At 55.3% G+C, this 21,597-nt stretch overlaps 2 protein-coding genes across 9 annotated transcripts in view; both read left to right on the forward strand.

Annotated features, from left to right (window-relative positions):
* ST3GAL3 (ST3 beta-galactoside alpha-2,3-sialyltransferase 3) overlaps positions 1-7,914 on the forward strand; it is a 197,747-nt gene extending 189,833 nt beyond the window's left edge. For 3 of the 8 annotated variants that reach the window (XM_065887704.1, XM_065887713.1, XM_065887721.1), the window contains one exon: positions 6,860-6,949. In XM_065887704.1, the coding sequence (XP_065743776.1) occupies positions 6,860-6,949 (90 nt within the window). Of the gene's footprint in view, positions 1-1,162; positions 1,310-1,487; positions 1,635-6,859 lie in introns of all 8 variants that reach the window. The other 5 variants (XM_065887663.1, XM_065887696.1, XM_065887670.1 and 2 more) reach the window with 4 other exon arrangements.
* Positions 7,915-11,085: 3,171 nt separating this feature from the next.
* ARTN (artemin) lies at positions 11,086-13,877 on the forward strand. The gene is made up of 4 exons (XM_065880881.1): positions 11,086-11,207; positions 12,893-12,899; positions 13,148-13,337; positions 13,411-13,877. The coding sequence occupies exons 1-4, from the start codon at positions 11,086-11,088 to the stop codon at positions 13,875-13,877; spliced, it is 786 nt and encodes a 261-aa protein (XP_065736953.1).
* Positions 13,878-21,597: the final 7,720 nt, after the last annotated feature.

A 21,597-nucleotide genomic window follows, 5' to 3' on the forward strand; every position in this document is an offset into this window, starting at 1 on the left:
TGCAAAGTCGATTCCCAGGCTTCTGGTTTGGAAGATGGAGTGGACAGCAGAGGTTAGGGAACACAGAAGGAGGAGCAGATCTGGGGGAACCAGAAACAACTGAGATGTCCAGCAACAGAGGGGTTGCTTACATAGGCTATGGGACATCTCTCCAGCCCACAGGGTTGGTTTGTGACTTTCTCCAGCAGTACTCAGGAGCCCAGTTGTAAGGGTGGGAAAGGTGGATGTATGGCTTGATCTAAGTTCGTGGTTCCCCTGGGCTAGGACAATAGAATGGCAAGGGGCAGGGAGTTGAGTGTGTTCACGAGAGAGTGGCTGAAGCGATATACTCAAGGGACTAGACCAGGGAGGGCTCGTGTACTGAACAGAAAGGCAGGGCTGGGAACTAGAGGAAGGGAGAGAGGTAGAAGGAGAGGAATTTGTGGCCCTGGAGTGGACCCTGGGGGGTCAGGTTTGTTTCAGAGCTGATGCCTTTCCAATCCGGTACTGAGCTCCCTCAGGGAAGAATCACCCCATTCTGCGATTAAAGAACCGAAGCTTAGAGAGCGTGTCGCCCGCCCAGAGTCACCCAGCTCCATCGGTGGCAGAACTGGGGTTGGAGTGTTGTTTTCTGCTCTGCCATACTAGCTCACATTCTGTCTTTATTTTTCAGGTTCACTTTAGAACAGTTGACTGAGAGCGAGGAAATTCAGCAGAAGGGAAAGGAGGCGAGCCCAGCAGAGCAGATAGGAGAGAGAGGGCAGGCTCCTCCTGGGCCCCTCAGTAGCGGCGAAGGGGAGGGGTACTGCTGGGCCGTTGGGTCTTCCTCATGGCCCAAGACCCACCCCCCCCCCGCCCAAGGTCAGAGCAGCACAGCCCAGTGCCCCACGCCCTGTGCCCCGCCCTGCAGCTCACTTGGTATCCTCCATCCACACTGGCCCCACTGTGTGCTCGCCGTGCCCTACCATGTACCTTGTCTCTGCCACACGTCCTGTGTCCCCAGCACCCACCAGGTCGTCCGTCCTCCAGCCGTGTTTGTTCCCCATCCCCCAGGCTCCCTGTATATACCTTGTGCCCCCCACCTTGTTTCTCATTAGCCTGTACACACTTTGGGTCCCCAACACTCACCCAGTCCCATCACAAGCTGTGTGCCCGCTCATGCCCACTTGTGCTGTGTCTACAGAGCGCGTCAGATGGCTTCTGGAAATCTGTGGCCACTCGGGTGCCCAAGGAACCCCCTGAGATTCGCATCCTCAACCCATATTTCATCCAGGAAGCCGCCTTCACCCTCATCGGACTGCCTTTCAACAACGGCCTCATGGGCCGCGGGGTGAGATGTCTGGATCCTGGGAGAGGGAGGAGGGGACCTGGGCCAGAGGTGCCTTGGGAAGGAAGGACAGGGCGGCAGGGTGGGGACAGAGGATTCAGTTCTCGGGAGCAGAGCTCAGCTCTGGAGAGCTTCGCTGAGGGTCTCCGCCTCACTCAGAACCCCCTTCCCTTCCATGCAGAACATCCCGACCCTCGGCAGTGTGGCAGTGACCATGGCACTACACGGCTGTGATGAGGTGGCAGTTGCAGGCTTCGGCTACGACATGAGCACACCCAATGCACCCCTGCACTACTACGAGACCGTGCGCATGGCAGCCATCAAAGAGGTGCAGGGCTGGGCGGGGGGCAGTCCCTGGGCAGGACGAGGGAGGGGTAAGCGTCAGCAGGAAGGACAGCCTCCGACTGCATGTGTACAAACGAATGGTCAAGGGACGCGCCAGCTTCGGGTCTGGCTGCTCAGAGCTCCCTGGAAGGCATCCATCCCTGCCCGCAGGCCTCTGCCCACCAAGCGCCCTTCTCCCTGGACTTCCCCTCCCTGGCCCTCTCCTTGTACTGGTCCAGCCCCTGCCTCCTCCTTGCTGCTCCCCAGCCACCACGTGCCCATCTTGGAGCAAGCTCACAGCCCTCCTCTCTGCTTCGATTCTCCTCTTCCCTCAGAGGACCTCCTCACCCCCTCCAACAACCCCCAGACGTTACCTCTCCGTGCCAGGATGCCCCCATACCTCCTCCACCCTTCCCCATGGCCAAGCACTAAAGCTTTCTAGCACCCAGAGTTGCTTCCCGGGTGATTCATATGTTCAGGTACCTTAAGTTCTCCCAGTCAGCTAGCCTCTCCTGGCACCTCTCCCTTCACAGCAAGAGCCCATGTGGAAAATCCGAACGCCTCTTATAGCACCCTTCGCTTCTACCACTCATCTCCCGCTGCTCCCAGCCTGGACCCTGGGCATCTGGAGCTTGTGCTTTGAGCAGCTTCTCTACTCCTGCATCTGGGTGGCGAGGGTTGTTAGTGTCAATCTCCAGGAGTCCGAGCAGACCCAACGGTTCAGCCAGCGCTCCAACGGTTCAGCCAGCGCTCGTCCCTGCTCATCAGTCTCTCACACGCCCGTCTCCAACCCCACTGCACTGTTCAGGCCTTATTCTCCCCAAAGCTCCCTCCCCTCCTCCACCCCCTCCACCGTGAGAAAACTGGAGAAAACTGCAGCCCCAGGGGTGCTCTGCCCCTTCGCCCTCCTCACTCCCACTCACCCTTCGCCCCTCGCAGCCTGGCTTCCCCCTTCACCTGACATGCCTCCCACCAAGTTCACCAGTGACTCAAGGCTGCTGAGTCCAAGGGACACGCATCAGTCAGTCCCGTCTTTTCTGATCGCTCTGAAACACTTTCTGTGTTGACCGGCCCTTCCTGAGACGCTCTCCTGCTTAGACTTGAGTCGGTCATTTCAGTGCTCCTCCTGTTTCCCTCGCCAGGCTCTCTCATTCTCTTCCTCCGTGTCCTGGATTTCGGTGCATCCCTTAAGAGTCAGCATTAGCTAGGGCTCCATCCTAGAAGTCTTCTCTTCTCACTCCACATGTTTCCCAGGAGATTCACATCCGCATCCTTGGCTTTCGTTCCCATCCATATTGTCTTAGGCTTTTTGGGTTCATTCAGTCGGGCTCGAGTAATTTCGAGTTATTTCAAGGAAATAAGAGAGACTTGGGAATCTCTTGAGAAGCCAGAAATAGCCTTACAGCTGGGCCTCCTGTTGCCTGGAATGGGGTTCAGGAGTGGAAATCTCATCTTGGGTCCAGGAGAGCCCCTGACCTGTCTCAGCCCCTCAGCAGTGGCTCCAGCCCTGCCTCATTTTCACCAGGACCCTGGTGGTCTCTCTGTCTCTGCCTCTCTTCACATATCTTCCTGCTGCTTCATCCCCTGCCAGCACCCACTGCAAACTGCTCTCACTGCTTTTACCTGCCCCCTGGCTTCTGTTTACTCCTATGTTTGGTCTCTTGCATATTCCTTTTATATGTACTTTATGTAGAAGTTTTAGGCAGGAGGTGAGAGGCCGCAGACGTAGGCAGTAGCCGGATCACGAAGGGCTTTCTCTGCCACGGTAAGGAGCGTGGACTTTGCTCTGAAGGCAGGAGGGAGCTATGGACCAGTTTTAGGCTGTAGATTAGCATGTAGTCGGGTCAGTGTGGCTGCAGCGTGACCTAGAGGGTTCCAGGCAAGAACAGAAACCAGTTGGGACACTGTCTCAGCAGTCTAGGCAAGAGATGAAGGGTCCTGCACTGGGACTGTTCAGTGCTGACGGGAAGACAGAGGTAAGAAACAGTTAGGATTTTCAGTCAGCAAGGCCTGGAGGTGGCCTCCATGCAGGAATGAGGTGGAAGGACACCACCTTCCCTGAGGTGCCCTAGTGGAGGCTGTTCCCTTTCTGCCACCTGCCACATCTCAGTTGTCAGGCCATTGCCCCCGCCCCCCTTCCTCATCCTGTAGAACCGTCTGGCTCTGAGGCTCACGGCATCTGCTGCACCACCTCCATGTGGAGTGCTGAGTGCTGGCGATGAAATCAAATGGCCTGGGTTCAGAGCCTGGCTCTGTATCTTCCTTTTCCTATCAATACAAGGGGTAATGTTAGGTCTGGGAAAGAGTCGCTGTGATAATGTATAGAAGAGGCCTGGCCGTGATAAGCGCCCATACGTGTTAGGCACTGCTATTAATATTAATTTTTTCACCCCTGCTTACTCTTGTTACCTCTCAGCACCCTAGGGAAGTCACTGAAATGCTGTTGCTTGGATGTAGGGTCCCTGTTGTCACATCAGGGTGTCTTCAGAAGGCAAGTGAACCATTCCGTGCCCTGGCCCCAGCATTGCTTCCCCTCCCCCCCACTGATCAGTCCATTCTCCAGGCCCAGTGAGCGCCTGGGGATGTGAGGACAGTGGGGCGAGGACCGAATGCCGGCGGGCTATGTGAGGGGTGTCAGAGGCGTTCATAAAGGAGGAGAGGACTTCCCTGGCGGTCCAGTGGTTAAGACTCCACACTTCCAATGAAGGGGGTGCTGGTTTGACCCCTGGTCGGGGAACTAAGATCCCACATGCTGCGCAGTGCACCCAAAAAATTAAAACAAAACAAAAAACATAAAGGAGGAGAGAGAGTAGAGAAGGGTTAGAAGTTGCGGGTTTGGGGAATTCTCTGGCGGTCCAGCGGTTAGGACTCTGCGCTTTCACTGCTGACTAATATCCTGTAAGCTGTGTGGCGTGGCCAAAAAAAAAGAAGATGCAGGGTTGTGGAGACCAAAGGAGGGAGTGCCTACAATGTCCAGCACTGCAAGGAAGTCCCAGGAGATGTGTGCTGAGAAGTGGCCGTCAGATGTACCAGCCCCGAGGGACTGGGCAGTAGCCAGAGAGTGAAGTGGGCTCACACAGGAGTCTGCCATGGGAGGGAAATCTGGGCTGGAAATGAGGGTCTGTGGGTCGTGAGCACAGCTGCTTGTTCAGATACAGGGGAGGCACGGTTGAGGTTTCCCAGGGAGATGACAGAGGAGGACGTGCGATGGTCAGGGCAGAACCCCAGGGGCACAGAGATAAAGATGGGAAAAGAGCTGTGAGAAGGAAGGCTCCTTTGCGAGCGTGGTCTCTGCATCCAGAGTCAGGGGTCCTGGTGAGGCTCCCAGATCCTGCCGCAGCTCGGGGACAATGCAGGCGGCGTAGCGAGGAGAGCACTGTAGGCTCCTGTGCTGTGTGCGCCGGGGAGAGATTGGGAAAAGAGCGCCGGAGAGGCGGTGTTGCCTGGTCCAGGAGAGAGATGCGTCCAGGCAGACTTTTTTGTTTACTCTGTTATTACGAACTTTGTCAAACACCTTCAAAGTATAGAGAGTAAAATACTGCACTCCCACGTACCGTCACTCCCTCCCCCAGGTGTCAGCACTCGGCCAGTGTTGCTCAATCTGCTCTTCCTCCCATGCCTCCCCTCCCCGCTGGTTATTGGGAAAGAAGTCTCAGACATCGTATCATTCCAGCCATAAACATTTCAGTAAATTTCTCTAAAAGATAAGGATGATTTTTTTCAATATTATACCATTATCGCACCTGGAAATTTAACAGTAATTCCTTGATATCATCAGATATCCAGTCCTCTGCTGACCTTTCAACCCTCAGGGACTCCCAGTGGGTGTTCTTGAAACTGACCCATCAGATTGGTTACTTCTTCCTGGGGAGTGATGCAGCCATGGGTTAAGTAAAGAGGTGTATGAGTTTCTGTGCTCGCTTGGATCCTGGCCCCGCCATTCTTCCATGCCTGCATTTTCTTACCTGGAAAGTCTAATTTCTTTCAACACATATGTACTGAGCACCTACTCTGTGCCAATCAGTCCCTGCCTTCAAAGACAGACAGTGAGCCAGATGTTTGAATCTTCAAGGAATGAGGGTGAGTCACCCGGTGGTCTGCGACAAGGATGGGCAGTTTGCAGACGGCTGAGGGTAATGCCAAGAGTCAAAGGAGCCAGAGGTTCGAGGGAGCACACAGGGACAGCTGTGTAGATGCAGCAGCAAAGAGTGAGGAAGAGCCTGCCACCTCCAGGCGCCATGAGTGTGGGTGTGAGGGAAGAAAGAGCATGTCTGGGGGATGCTGTCCTTGGGGGCAGCCAGGTTTGTGGTTAGCACAGGAAGTTGAAGGGGGTGTTCAAAGAAGAGGAATGTAGGAGATTTTGCCCAAGTTTCAGACTGAAAAGATCTGGAAGGTTGGAGGAGGTTGACTGGGTCAGATAAGGACCAGATAAGAGCTGTTAAGTTCTCCACACCCGTGTATAGTGGCTGTGAACATTCTAGGGTGAGCCTCAGCGCTGACGGATGCAACAGAGCGGTCAGCTGTGTCCAAACTGTGACAAGGCCATTGGCTTTCGTCGTTCCTTTATTCATTCAATCCTGTTTCATTCTTTGCGAGACTCAGTCCTCACAGCTTCCTGGTGAGAGTACTGGGGAAAGGAAAGAACCTGAGCCTGGGTGCAGTCTTCCCCAGGAAAGCCCTGGAAGGCAGCGTCTTCCCTGCAATTTTCTTATTAACCATAAGATGAGCCTCTGGCCGCCTGGCTCCTCTGGTCTGAGAGGCAGGATTTCATCAGCTGCCCCCAGGCCTGGAGAGTGGATTGCAGCAGGCCAGAGAATGACTAAGCGGCCCCACACGGTTCCCTTTCCAGCAGGGCCCAACCCCAGGCCTGGGCCGGACCTAAGTGACTCACATTGGCTGACCTCAGGGTGCCTAGGACCTAGGGGCCCGGAGAAGCCGCCGGGCAAGGACAGGTGGAAGGAGTGAGAACAAGGTTGGAAAGCCTACATCTCTAAGACTTGGAAGAAGTCAAGAGGCCGGGGAAAGGGGTTAGAAGGTTATTTTCTCCAGGTCCTGGGAAGGGAGGAGGGTGAGCTGTGGCACCTCTAGGGCAGACCTCCCACAGTCAGAGCATCGGAGGGTGGTGGTCGGAAGAGGGCATGGAGCCCTGGGAACCTGCGTTCTAGCAGGGCCACATCCCAGCAGCCACCTGGGCTGCCCAGCTGACCACGGCTCCATCTTTCCTTTCAGTCCTGGACACACAACATTCAGCGAGAGAAGGAGTTCTTGCGGAAGCTGGTGAAAGCACACGTCATAACTGACCTAACCAGTGGCATCTGAGGTGGACCCAGCACGTGGCCACAGAAGTCCAGCCACCGCCACCTGCCCACTTCATTGGCCTCGGTCTGGCTCTGCCTGAGAGGTGTGGGAGCCTTCAGACCCAGAGAAGGACAGTGCCAAGTGGCCCCAGGGGTGGTGAGGCCTTGGTGGGGCAGCCAGAGTTGTGTCTGCTCAGAGCCCAGCCTCAGAGGCCAGCACTAGGCCTCACTCTCAGCCTGGGTCCTTGAAGCCAGAGGGCCAGGAGGCCACTGGCCATGCCCAGCGGGCCCAGCATGCAGGAGGCGGACATTAGGCAGCAGGGCTGCTGCCAGAATCATTTCTCCAATCAGTGTTCAGTGTATTATCATTTTGTGAATTTGGGGTGGGGGGAGGGTAGGGATAATTTATTTTTCAATAAGGTTGGAGATGTCAAGTTTGGTCTACTGACCGTGCAGAAGACCCACTAAAGGGCCCCTCAGGCAGTGGTACCAATGGGCTCCCTGCAGAGTGGGAGTGCCAGGACTAGCCTGTGCCCTGCTCTGGGGCTACAGGGAGATGGGCAGGATCTCAGGCCAGCCCCTTCCAGCTTATGACACTGGCCTTTCTTGGGGAGCAGATGAGATAGTCCCACTCAGCAGCCCCCAGCTGTCCCACAGAGAAACGCTGGAGCCATCCTTTAAGCCAACAAGACGCCCCTGGGCTTGAGTGGAGAGAACTTCAGAGCTCGGGCGGTGAGGCCTGGCCCAACCTGATGGGAATGCCCCTCCCTCCCCAACTGCAGCCGACCCATAGGACAGTGCCCCAGGCCTGGAGTGACTGTTCTGGGTTTCTGGCGTGCTGTTCTGGGTTTCAGCAGCGAGACTGCCAGGTCCTTGGGTTCTGCCTTTAGCCTGGACCAGAGGGAAGTGAGGCTCAAGGACCTCACCCAGGCTGTGGCAGCCATCCTGAGCAGCCATCATGGAAGCAATAAAGCTCTTCCCTGAACCTGGCCTCCTCTTGCTTTCTCTGACTTTCCTGGAAGAAACAGGAACCTGGGGCCTCAGCAAGTATGCTAAACCCAAGGGCCATCTCTCCAGCCCTCCTGGGTCCCTTTCACTTCTCATGTTAGCTACAGGACCTGGGTAGCCACCTACGGGCCTTCTGGAGCCTCTCCTGTCCTTAAGAGAGGCAGTCTAGGGGCATCAGGACATGCTCCAGAATCTACCCTGCTGCCTCCTACAGGAGCCAGAGTTCAGGGGATTGAAGCACCACCCCGTGCACAGTGCCACTGGGTCACCACAGCCCCAGCACTACAGGGACAGAGGTTCCTGCAAGCACAGGAAAGTTGCACGGCCGGGCCCCCAGTACACAGACCTAAACCACTCCTGGCAGCTCTGCTGAGCCCTGGAAAGACACGCCCTCCCCCTTAGCACACAGGCACCCGGTCTCCCCTCAGGACCCCTCTTTCTGCACAGAACAGGAAGGCACAGCCCATCTCTAGGCCCCCTCTGGTAAACAATATTTTATTATTTTTTTTAAAATTTATTTTATTATTATTATTTTTTAAAATTTTATTTATTTATTTTTGCGGTACGCAGGCCTCTCACCGTTGTGGCCTCTCCCGTTGCGGAGCACAGGCTCCAGACGCGCAGGCTCAGTGGCCATGGCTCACGGGCCCAGCCGCTCCGCGGCATGTGGGATCCTCCCAGACTGGGCCACGAACCCATGTCCCCTGCATCAGCAGGCGGACTCTCAACCACTGCGCCACCAGGGACGCCCTATTTTATTATTATTATTTTATTTTAATTTATTTTTGTCTGAGTTGGGTCTTTGTCACTGTGAGCGGGCTTTTCTCTAGTTGCGGCGAAGGGGGGCTACTCTTCGTTGCGGTGTGCGGGCTTCTCACTGGTGGCTTCTCTTGTTGCAGGGCACGGGCTCTAGGCGTGTGGGCTCAGTAGTTGTGGCTCGCGGGCTTAGCTGCTCCGCTGCATGTGGGATCTTCCCGGACCAGGGCTCGAACCCATGTCCCCTGCGTTGGTCTTAACCACTGCGCCACCAGGGAAGCCCCTCTGGCAAACATTAGAAAGGACATCCCAACCTTACCCCCTAGAGCCCTGGAATCTGCTCTCTCCCTTCCCCAAGCATTCCCAGGCAGGCCTGAGAAAGGCCAACGCACTCCTGCCCCTGAGGCCATAGACCTGGGAGTGAGCTTCCTGCCAGAGCTGCCACGTGGCAACAGGTGGGGCTGACTGGCCCCGTCACCTCTTAGCTGACATCCCAATCCAAGTGCCATTCCCTTCTGACTTCCCACGTGCCCCTTTACTGCTGCGCTTTGTGCTCAGACAGAAGCCTCCTCAGCCCAGGGGAAAGTGAGGCTCTGACTGAGGGACAGGGAGACCCAGAAACTCCCTTTGATTCTGCTGTAAACAAGGCCACTATGATGCAAACTCCAACGCTTCCTGGGTCCTACGTGAATGGCGCCCCCTGGAGTTGTGCAGGGCATAGGCTGCATGCCAGCAAGCAGCAGCCCTGGCTGATAAAGCCCTGGGGCAGAACCCACCCCCTGGGGCAGCCAGCTTGGGGAGGCGGCAGAACACAGAGCTGCTCACCGCCTGGCCTCCTGCCCCACAGGGGTCCTGCCGAGCCTGGGAAAGTCTGGCTTCTAGTCCCCACGACTGCACATTAACTGCCCTCCCAAAAGCTGCGGTTCTCACCTGGCCATACACCAGAGTCACCTGTGCAGATGTGGAAAACTGCACGTGCCCGTTCTGATTCAGCTCTGGGGTGAGGCCCAGACTCAGGTAGTTTTAAAAGGCCCACAGGTGGTTCAGATGCACAGCCAGGGTGCAGCTGGTCCACACATGTTCCCTGAGCACTGTCAGCTTCACCCACGGCTTCCAGCTGTCAGTTGGTCAACGATTCCCAAATTACCATCTCCAGCCCAGCTCTCTTCGCTTTGCTCCAGGCTACGAACTCAGTCACTTCCTGAACATTTCCACTGGGATAATCCACAGGTCCCTCCAGCCTGGCACGTCCAACACTGAACTGATGAGCTCCTGCCCCCAACCTACCCCTCCTTCAGGAGCCCCAGCTGCCAGAATGCATCCCCTCCTCCTGGTCACCCAGGCCAAAGGCATGCCATCCTACTCCCTCACCCCATCCAATCAGGCACCGACTGAGTTTTCAAAAAGATGTGTTCCTGAAAGAGTGCACAAGGCCCCGCACTCTCCCCACAATTCAGCTTCAGAATCCTCTCTCCCCCAGCAGCCTCCTACCTCCGAACCACCCTCCCCACCGCAGCCAGAGCCAGCCGCTGACATGCACGTTGGATCACACCCTTCTCCTGCCTGAAACCCTTCAGTGGTCCCCAGTACCACTGGGGTGAAGTCCAGACTCCCTATTAGGACACACAGGATCTGGCCTTTCCTTACCTCTATCCATGTTACCCATCCAACCTCCATCCCACCCACCAGCCGAACTGCCATAATTAGGCATCTGAAATACTAGCCTCCAGCTCCCACCTCAAGCCTCAGTGCAGAAGTTCCTCCGCCGGGACCCTCCCCTTCTTCAGCCCCTGGCACCCACTCCTACCAGCGCCGCTGTGCCAGGCTGAGCAGCGGTGTTTGCAGGTGTGTCTGTACTCCAAGCCCCAGGCGGCAGCGGAGAGAAGCGGCAGCGGAGGGGAGCGGCGGCGCCGCAGGAGCCGGGTCAGACCGTGAAAGCCCCAGCGCAGTCAGTGCCTCTCGGACTCAAAGAATGCAGTGGGTCTGTTGGGAGACGAAACTAGCGGTGGATCAGAGAGAGCATCTAGTGCGGAGCGGCCAGCCAGGACGGCGGGAACCCGAAGGCCGGTGGGCCAAGGCAGGGACCGGCCTGTCCCCTCCCTCTCCCGCCCTCTGCCCGGCCTTCCAACTCCCTACTCCCAGTGTCTACAAACTCCGAACACTCAGTGTCCATGCCACTGCGCCGCCTGGGTTCTCCACTCTGTCCTGGGGGCCCTTCCCAGCATCTCCACCCCACCCCACCTCGGGGGACCTAGTGGAGCCCGGGGGACCAGATTCCAGAGGGTGGAATGGCCAGGTGAGCCCTGAAAGGTGGGGCGGGGCGGGGGGTGCTCGGGCCCCACCCCAGGATCCGGTGACGCCGGGGCTGGAATTTGACACCAGACAGCGGCGGGCATGAGGCTGCTGAGGGATGGAGTTGGGCTCAGCCCCCAGACACGGTCCACGGGCTCCACCAGCAGCAGGTCCCTCGGGTCCCGGCCCTCGCTGTGTCCCAGACCCAGAGCCCTGCACTTGCGGTAAGCCGACCTGTTTGCCCACCTCTCGTCCCAGCCCAGGGGCTAGAAGGGAGCGGCCAGGGTCGTCCCCCTCCACTCCTTTCTTACATCCTCCCTCTCCTGGGCCTGCTGCGCAGCTCTCCGCCCCTCCCAGCCCCCCGCAGTCCCTCTTGTCGCTTGTTGGACTGTGCTAGCCCTGCTGGCCCGCTGTAACGTGAGGCTTCCGCTGCTGCTACAGGGCTCAGACTGGCTGCCAAGCTTTTGGCTAAAAGGGGCACTGCCAGGTGCACAGCCCTGGGCATGAGCCTTTTGAGCTGCAGGGGAAAGCCCAGCACTGGTCCCAGGAAAGGTGCCTAGGAGAACACAACACAGAACCCCCGTGGTGAGTATCAGGGGTGGGGGGGGCTGGTAGATGGGGAGGAAAGGCAAGGGCTAGAGGACCAAGTGGCCCCAGATTGCCGGGAGGGATACGTAGGGCCTGAGCTGCCTACGTCCCAAGAGACCTGCTCCTGGGCTCCCCCTAGTGCAGGGGGCCTTTAACCCTGCCTTGCCGGGCTTTCCCTCCATCAGTGAGAACAGTCACTAGCCTGGCTCCTCAGGCCCGTATTCCGTTAGCCGAGCACACCTGGCCCTGGAGGATCAGGGAGGACTGGCCCACAGGTATGCAGACATTCTGTGTGCTCGGGGGTCGGGGTGGAGGTGACTGCTGGGACCAAAGAGCAGGCCAGCTAGTGAGGGCTCATGAGGCCCCAGAGTGGTGTTTGGGAGTGCCAGGCAATGTGGGCTCACAAAACCTGGTGGGACTCCGAAAGCCCAGCTGGGCTCAGGAAGGATGGTTCGTGGGGGAAACTTCTAGGAGCAGGGCCAGATCCAGGGGAAACTGGAAGGGGTACAGACCTGGACCAGCTCTCAGGGTGGCTAAGCTCTCAGAGGCCAGTCTCGTGTAGAAGCAACTCCAGGGAGTTGCTGGGGCCTGAGTCTAGCTGAAGGTAGGGGAAAAGCCCACCCCCCGTTTGAGTCCACAGGCTTGGCAAATGCTACCCCCTGGTGGCCATAGGGAGCCATGGCCCAGGCCTCATGTTCCTAGAGGGCTCATCACCCTCCACCATCTGCTGGGTGGGCAGCGCAGGCTGAAGCCTGGGCCTCACTATCATCAGATAACTCAGGTCAACCAGCAAGCACCCTAATTTTCCCCCAGGCCACAACTTCCTCCTCTGTGGCATGGAGAGAAGGCTCTCTGTGAGCTCAAGGGTGTCCAACTGCTCCCTTCTCCAGCCCTGCAGCACAGAGCAGGAAGGTCCCCCATCCCCGCATGGCTGCGTGGGTCTACCCTTGTGACCTTAGATAATTGCTGAGCTTCTCTGAGCCTTGTTTGCTCATCTGGAAAATGGGGATAATACCATTTACCTCATGGAGTTGTGAGGTCTGAAAGAGGGAACAGGTGCAAAGCACCACGAAATAGGTTCTCGATGCAGCCACTTCTCCTGGGTTGAGCCCAGCTGCCCAAGCCCCTTGTCCCTCATCTGGAGAAGCTGAAGTGGAGAGATGACCTGCTCAAAGGATAACTCATCTCTCAATGTCCCAAGCTGTCTCAAGAGGAGGGTGGGGGAACAGGTCAACTACGGCTGATGGGAGTTCCTGGTGTTGACAGAGATGGAGCCTGGACGTGGAAGCCCTTCTGTGCTGCCCCTCTGGCCCCGGCCTAGGCGGCAGGTGAGTGGTTCTCCCAGTAACTCCCACCTGGTATCGAAGAAGGGCGGCTTGACTAGGGAGGGAGAGCAGGGCTTCCTGGGCAGGCGTCAGAAGTAGGTGGGGGAATGGTCAGGGAGGGGCCAGGAGGAAGGAGGAAGGTCAATGCCCTCCGGTGGTGATTCCTTACCCGGGCTCCCCGGGGCAGCTGATCCATTATCCTCCAACCCGAGCCCTTCCATCCGGCCCCAGCCCCTCCCTGCGCCCACCAGGGTTTCCTCCTACCCCCTGAGGCTCCACCTCGTCTCTCCGAGCAGCCTGCCCTGTGGCCTACCCTGGCCGCTCTGGCCCTGCTGAGCAGCATCGCCGAGGGCGAGGCCTCCCTGGGCCCCGCGCCCAGCAGCCCGGTCCCCCGAGAAGGCTCCGCGCCGGCCCCGGCGCCCCCCGCGGGTCCCCTGCCTGGTAGGTGAGAGGGCGAGGGCGCGGGGCGGGGCGGGCTGGCCGGGGACCCGCGCGTGACTGCGTCTCGTTCCAGGGGGCCGCGCGGCCGGTCTGTGCGGCGGAAGAGCCCGGCGGCTGCCGCCCCCGCCGCCCGCGCCCTCGCCCTCGCCCGCTGCCCCCCGAGGGCCCCGCGCTGCGCGGGCTGGGGGCCGGGGCGGCCGCGGGAGCCGGGGGAGCCGCGCGCGGGCCGCGGGGGCGCGGGGCTGCCGCCTGCGCTCTCAGCTGGTGCCGGTGCGCGCGCTCGGCTTGGGCCACCACTCCGACGAGCTGGTGCGTTTCCGCTTCTGCAGCGGCTCCTGCCGCCGCGCGCGCTCCCCGCATGACCTCAGTCTGGCCAGCCTGCTGGGCGCCGGGGCCCTGCGGCCGCCCCCCGGCTCGCGGCCCGTCAGCCAGCCCTGCTGCCGACCCACGCGCTACGAGGCCGTCTCCTTCATGGACGTCAACAGCACCTGGAGGACCGTGGACCGCCTCTCGGCCACTGCCTGCGGCTGTCTGGGCTGAGGGCTCACTCCGAGGGTGTGCAGACGCACCCTTACCTGTGGGTCTAACTGCCTGGGACCGGCCAGGGGCCTTGGCCGGAGACGGAGGCTTCAGCCGGGTGAGTGACGGACATCAGCCCTGCGGAGATAGAGGCACGACTGACAAGCGGCCCCAGGGCTCTCACCCTGCCGGCCTCAGCCCTACAGACCCCAGAAACCTCAGCTGTGGAGACCCGAGGACCCACTGCTCACAGACGCTGGCAGTGACCAGGCCATGGACCCAGGACTCCTCCTCTGGAAAACCCAGATGTGTCAGGTCGCAGCCTCAGCCCAGGCCTGGGGGGACAGATCTGGAGACACATTGCAATTGTGTTGCTGAAGTGCCTGTGCTGGAGAGGGTCTTGGACTCACTCGTGGGAGCTGGACCCCTATTTATTACTTCTAAGTTATTTATTTACTTCTGTGGTTTGTCAGATCCTTTGCTGGGCTGTGGGGGCCGGATGGAGGTCACTCCCTGACCATCCCACTCACAACTTCAGGCTCACTCAGCAGTCATAGGCCTGGCCCGGGACTGCTTGTGCCCACCCAGCAGCTCCGGGAAATGAGGGGCATGGAACACAGGCAGAGTGAGTGACAAAGGTGTGTTCACCAGTCCCAACAGGCCAGCCAGCTCACAACCCCTGCACAATCCCCAGCGGTTGGAGCCTGGGGTTACTGGTGGAGAAAGCCATACCCTTGAGACCTCTGGCATGCTGCGAGCCTTGTTTCATGGTGAAGATGCAGAGAACCATACGTTGCCCCACCCCACTGTCACTGATCAGAGTCCAGGCCACCCTGACAGGTGCATATACTGCCTGTGCTTGCAGATGGCCCAGCATGGGGAGCTCACTACCCACATTCCGTGAAACAGCCCAAGTCAAATGATGAAGAGGCTGGGGGTGGGGAAGAGGGTGCAGTGGGAGGCTGGTTTGGGGGGATGAAGCACAGAGCATCATGGGGATAAGAAAGCAGGAAAAGACTGAGGGTGCCTAGAGAGACCTGCATCTTGGGTAATGAACAAGGATATTCACTTATTCATTCAACAGATATTTATTTTCTTATGTCAGATGCTGGGTAGACAGCAGGGATACAGAAGTGAACCCATGATCTCTGCTCTTAAGCTTAAACCATGAGAGACAGACAATAAATAATTTACATAAATAATATTTAAATTCAGTTTGGCAAACAGTACGAAAAGGACAAGAAGCTAACAGGTACACACTCTCATCTGGAAGGAAGAAGAGGTTAATGCTGACCCTGGCCTTCCACACTGTCCCCAAGTCATATCTAAGAAGTCAGTGCAATCCCTCTGAGCTTCTGTGTGTGTCCTGTGAAAACTTGTTTCCTGGGCCCAATGAATTTGTCCTACATGATTTTTTTCTTTGCAAATAAGATCAGGATATGTGTTTGGACGCATGCTGGGTCTGAGGAACCATGGGACATCCAGAGGGGTCGTCAGGAGGCAATGGGCTGTACTGGTCTGGAGCTGAGGAGGCAGGTCTGGGCTGGAGATTGATTTTGGCAGCTGTGAGGACAGAGGCAGTAGCTGCAGCCAGGGGTGCACGAGGCACCATGAGAGTGAGGCAGTTGAGGCTGGGATCCCTCAGGCATTTGACCGCATTAACCAAAATTCCTTCGAGCTGCCTAAGTGCCTGCCCGCTTTGGCACAGGGGCCCCCTTCTCCCAGGCTACAGTGAGGAGCTGGCACGGGCTCTCTGAGGGCTGTATGCATTCTGGGTCAAGGAGGAGAAACAAGTCTGTGCTTCCATTCTTCTGTGTTCACTGCCCCAGTTCTAGGTGCCCCCAAAACTTTGGTGCTCTCGTGCTGCCCTCAAACACCCCCTTGGCCCTTCTCTCTGCCTCCAGACTGATTCAGGATCTTCAGTCGCCAACCCCCACCTCGAGCCAAAGAAAATGGCAGCAGTGCCATACAGTTTGGAGACACCTCATGAAGGCCTGGGCCCTGGTCCTGGCTGGGGGTGAAGGGGGGGTTCTGTCAATTCCAGGGTCATTGCGACCAGGGAGCCCCTGCTGGAAAGACTCGAAAGCCTGGCAGAGTTCTCAAACCCTCCAGGCCCTACCCCTTAGTGGACATCTGTGCTCTCAGAGCCACTTACAGGAGATGGGTTGAAGCCACGTCTGACAAGGCTCAGAGAGAGAGCTAGGTCAGAACTCCAGCCAAAGACGCTAGCTCTCAACACTCCCCAAATTGTCAGTCCCTGGGGAGTAGGGTCCCCCCAACTCAAGGCTGCATTCTGGGCCCCAGAGAGATTGTGCCCGACAGCTTACAAAATTGTGGATGAAACAGCAGCTTCTCCAAAAGGAACGCATTCCCGCAAGAACTAGTCTCAACCTGCAGCCCACAATGAACCAAATCCCTCTTAAAAAGAAGTGAAGCTGTTTTCCTCAAACAAGTTGCAGAGCTCCTCTTCTCTGCCTACAACTTAGCAGAGGTCACCAGGCACGTGACCTCACCAGGCAGAGCACTTTTGCTCCTCGGGGGCCACAGGTAGCTCTAGAATCTCCTTTTTTTTTGGCTGCACCACAAGGCTTCCAGGATCTTAGTTCCCCAACCTGGGATAGAACCCATGCCCCCTGCAGAGGAAGTGTGGAGTCCTAACCACCGGCCCGCCAGGGTGTTCCCTAGACTCTCCATTTTGACTGTAGTCTGTTTCATATTTGCAAAATGATGTTGCCCACTTGAATGATCTTCCCAGAATTAAGGCATGGTCTCCTCCAAAGGGGTATCAAGTCACCACCTCTTGCAAGACAGAAAACTACAGATGACTTTGAAATTACAGTTTTTCCAGCTTCAGGGGTCACCCAAACATCCCTCTAGATTAGTTTCATCCAGGAATCAAGGTTCGGGGATCCATGCACTCCTCCTGCCCCGGCCAATGGCGTTCCTCCTCTCTTGTCCAGGGACTGCCGCATTTCCCCCAGCTAGAGAGCCCGGAGAGTTCATGTGGACTGGCTGCCTAACCGAGGCCTCATCTTGAAAAGGAAAGGTAGGGTAGAAAGCTGAGAGATCAGAGAAAAGATCTAAGAGAATTTGTGCCATGTGAGATCACTTTTCTTGTTCACAGGGGTGGTGCCTAACCTGTTGTGGAGTGGTACAGTCCTTACGGAAACTGATGAAAGCCAAGGATCCTCCCCACCTCCCACCTCCCACCTCACTGCTGAAAAAAACACCAATGTGTAAATCTGGTGAACAACTTGAGGGAGCCCACAGACTTTCCGAAGCTCATTCAGAGATTCCGTAGGAGTCCATGGCCCTTGGGCTTTCCTGCCCTGTTCTAGGTACTGTTATTAATGTCCTCCTGCAGCTAGATTAATTCCTCTGTCTGTGCTCAGGTTCCCATATCAGGGCTCTCTGTCTCCATTATTTACAAGCCTCCCTATTCTTCATCCTTTTTCTACTGAATGTCTTCTTTCCCTCTGCATTTAAACTCACTTGAATATATCACAGCATAAAAAAGTGACACTGTGATTACAAATATATAAATATATAATCGACTTCCACCTCTCCTTCACTAAAAGAGCTCTTGCTGCGGCCCCCAGTGGCCTAAACCCAAAGGCCACTTCTCAGCCCTTAGTCCTTTGGACTCTCAGGGGCACCCAACTTTGTCAGCCCTCTTGGAACACCTGTCTTCTCTTGACTCTACTCCATACCCTCCTGGATTTTCTCCTACCCCTGCTCATCCTCAAACTCCTTTTGGGTTCCTTTTCCCTTCTCTGCCTCTTAAGTGTTCGTCAGGGCTCTGATACAGACCTTCCTTCCCCATCTTATTTTCCCTGAGCAATGTCACCAACTCCCATGGTTTCAGTTACCGCCTCCAGGCTAATGCTGCGCTCACTGTATCTCCAGCTTAACCTTTCTCCTAAGCTCTGTTTGTATTTCCAATACTTCTGTCTGCATAGCCTCAGAAACCTCAAACTGAACTTACCTGCCCTAGATGTCTTCCATTCATTCCTTCAGATGCTCTCTCCACCCTTCTCTACCTGCTCTAAGCCCCACATCGATGAGCTTCCCTGCTCTCCAGCCTCTGAGCCTCCTCCAGGGTTCCCTCCCAAGTGAGTGGCACCAACCTCCATCCAGGGACACGAGTCAGAAACTTGGACAACAGCCTAGACTCCCTGAGCTTTGTCACTTCCCTTTTCCATTAGTCCTCAGATCCTTAGATCCTGCAAGCCCATCCCACTTTCTCTCTTCCCAATGCTATTCTGTTGAAGTCTTCCTAATTTGTGGAATGGTTTATTGCTCATCCGCCAGCTGGTCTCTGTCTCCAGCCTCAACTCCCTCCAGTCATTCTCAGCCCTGTGACCTTTTAACATTAACTGAGTACTAACAGTAGCGCCTTGGGCCAGTCTTAGGGATTCTGAGGTCAGCTAGAAAAATGTTCTACCATCAAGGAGACCACAGTTGGAGGTGGAGGTGGGGGAAGGGCTGCCCGTTTGGCAAATAAAAACAGGACATCCAGTTAAACTGGAGTTTCAGATAAGCAATACTTATTTTTTTTAGTAAGTATGTCTCATGCAATCATTGGGATATACTTATACAAAAAATGTTAATCTGCTATTCAAACTGAACTGGGTGTCCTGGATTTTTTCTGGCAACCCTAGGTGGGGGTAAACAAGTAAACAGAAATTGCAATCAACCACCCTAAGTCTCCCAGTAGAAGGATGGCTAGGGTACAGTTATGCATGTCAGGGTCGGGGAGGATTCTGTACTCACAAAGGGAAAGGAATGGTTTCTACCCAGATGGAAGGGGCAGAAGAGCCAGGAAAGTCCTTGTGAAGGAGGTGGTACTTGAACTGGGCCTTGAAAAATGAAATATTTGCACAAGGTGGATAAGGGGCATTGGGCCTGTACTGGTTATCCTTTATCGCCTTCATTGCTTCTTAGCTCTGAATTCCCCCTTTTCACTGGCCGTGCCCTCTCCAGCAGGGTCTGGGGCTCAGCCTTGGGCAGGAGTAGGAGGTGAGGGCCTCTTCCTTGGGCTCTCTATCTCAGCCCTAGGACTCTGCTACTCCTATGTTCTTCAGAGTTCTCTTCGCTTCTTACTAGCCAATCCCTCATTCCTTCAACCCCCTATTACAGTTTAAGATTTTTATATTAAACTGTCCCTGTGTGCTTACTGTGCGGTTTCTCCTGACACACGGCCTTCTCAGCAGAGGCAGCAGCATGAACAAAGGCAGGGAAGAGCCAGCAGTTTCATGTAGAATTGGGGGAGGACCCTCATCAAGACAAAAGTCAGCTCATAAAGGTCCTTGAGTGCTATACCAGGGAGCTTGGACTTTGTCTTGGGTAGAGCCACTGAAGGATTTTAGGTGTGATTGCCTAGAGACTTGTTTCAGATGAATTACTGGCTGCTGTATCTAGTTTGGACTGGAAGGGGCAAGGCAGGGGGGCACCAGTTAGACCTGGAGCAGTTAGGGCTGTTCAGGCAACAAATGCTGGTACCTTGACCTAGGGCAGAAGCAGTGCCGAAGGACAGAGAGATGTGAGGCACAATCCACAGGACTTGGTGATGAACTGGTGTGAGGACCTGATGAGAGGGAGAGTTTCCAGGAGTCTGGCTTGGGTGACTGGTAAGAAATATAGGGGATGTAGTATTTTTAGCCTGTGATGGGGGTTAGGTGTGGGGGAAGTCATAAGTTGGGTTTTGTATGTGTTCAACTTGAGGTGCCCGTGACACCTTCAGAGGGCAAGGAGGCTGGCAGCAGCTGGGTCTGAGGGTTAGGAAGTCAGGACAGTCTGGACCAGAGAGATGCGGGAGTCACAGATCAAAGGCAAGGGAGTGGTGAGATACGCAGGAACAAGAGGAGAAGCAGAGGCTAAGGCCTGGAGACCCAGCATTTAAGGAACAGGGAGAGGAGAAGAGACAAGCCTGTGAAGGAGACCAAAAGGGAGGGACCAGAGTGGTGAAAAAAAACAAAACAGAGCAAAGGGAGGGAGTGGTCAAAGGGGCCAAATGCAGCAGAAAAATCAAGTCACATAAGGACTGAAACTGCCCATTGGGTTTTCTGGCAACATGGTGGCCTAGAGACTCAGGCTAAGCTTCTTGCTGAAAACAACTAAAAATACTAGACAAAACATATAGTTTTAAAGATTAATGTGTCCGTGAGCTGGCAAACACTTGAGAAATGTTCAGGCATGAATGAATGAATGGATGGATGGATGAATAAATGCAGGAAACTACAAAGGTAAGCAAAGCCCAGTAGTTGGTGTTCACCTTGAAGGCATTTTCCTTACCTGGAGGACCTGGGAGTTGGTTTGTAAGGGCTCCATGAGCTTATGGTGGGGGTCTACTTGGAACATTCTCCGTAAGGCCAGCACCCCAAAGGACTATGCCCACACCTAGGGCAAACTAGAAATAAACCTTCCCCTCCTTTTCCTAACCTCTTTCCCTCAAACCAGGGGACTACAGAGAAGTTGCCCGCAATTAACTTTAGTACTAAGTGGAAAGGGGGCAACCTCCCCTGAGAATTCTTAACTACAGGAGGGCCCTCAATTCACACTGTTTTAGAAGGCTGAAAAACTTCAAACTGGTTAATTTGTCATGGACATGGATTGCTAGTGGTTCCAGGTGACCAAGAGAAGCTCCTTCTCTTCCTCTCCTGGGCTTTGGAATACTTTCCTGAATTTGGGGACCCCCTCCCAGGGTTGTCACAGGTTCTGGCCCCTATATGTCCTATTCTTATTTCTCAGAGGAGAGAAGAACCCATCTGTAACTAGTTCCCAAAGATTCATTCCCCAATTGGCTCTAAGCTATCCTGGATTGCCATCCATGTCTCCTGGAAGTCCCCTTTGCTCTGGTACCCAGAAATGCCCCCAACCCTGCCTGGGGCTCACTTCAATCTGTCTGTCCTAGGTGAGTTTATAAAGCATGTTCAGGAGCCACTGTTGGTGAGACTTGGCTTCTTTCTCTGCCAGGGGAACCCCCAGGCACCAGGAAGAAGCCCTAGATTGGAAGCAGGGAGAAAACTCACTTTGACAAAGTTGTGGCCTCTGGGCCAAACCCTAGTCATACACCATCACAGCTTGTCCTTCACTGCAGGAATTACTGTTCTTATTTTTTATAAAGTGAGTTTCAGAAGAAGTCAAGGTCTTATGGCTAGAAAGAGGCAGAGACAGGTTTTGACCATAGGCCTAAGTCCAGAATTTGTTCTCTTAACCCTCCCCCCATCCCCCCACCTGCACAATGAGATCTCAGTATCAGGGCCAGGCATTTCACACCCCGATGCACAGCCCTGGAATCAGTTACTTTATTTTGACTTCCTGTTTCCTCTTTCCCAATCCCCCCTGCCTCTACTCTTTCCCCTTCAATGTATCACACTATAGATATATTTTTCTAAAATGCAAATCCAATCGTCACTGCCCACTTGAAACCCCATAGTGGTTTCATATTGCACTTAGGATAAAGTGTAAACTGTTCCCAACTGAGTCTACTGTTCCCAACTTGTCTTTCCAACCTCATCCCTTCTCCCTTCCTCACCCCCACAGACATCCCCTTAAAGCGAGCACAAATTACTAGCTATACTTAAAACAGTTTCTTTTTTTTTATAAATTAATTAATTTATTTTTGGCTGCATTCGGTCTTTGCTGTGTGTGGGCTTTCTTTTTATTTTTATTTATTTATTTTAAAAATTATTTACTTATTTATTTTTGGCTGTGTTAGGTCTTCGTTACTAAGCGCGAG

The sequence above is a fragment of the Phocoena phocoena genome, chromosome 1, assembly GCF_963924675.1.
Source record: "Phocoena phocoena chromosome 1, mPhoPho1.1, whole genome shotgun sequence".
In the NCBI taxonomy this organism is placed as follows: Eukaryota; Metazoa; Chordata; class Mammalia; order Artiodactyla; family Phocoenidae; genus Phocoena; species Phocoena phocoena.

Excerpts from the sequence above, each read along its gene's own strand:
- ARTN (XM_065880881.1), top strand. The coding sequence starts at position 11,086 with ATGAGGCTGCTGAGGGATGGAGTTGGGCTCAGCCCCCAGACACGGTCC. Across the intron at positions 13,338-13,410 it reads CCCCGCGGGTCCCCTGCCTG|GGGGCCGCGCGGCCGGTCTG; the intron begins GTAGGTGAGAGG and ends GTCTCGTTCCAG.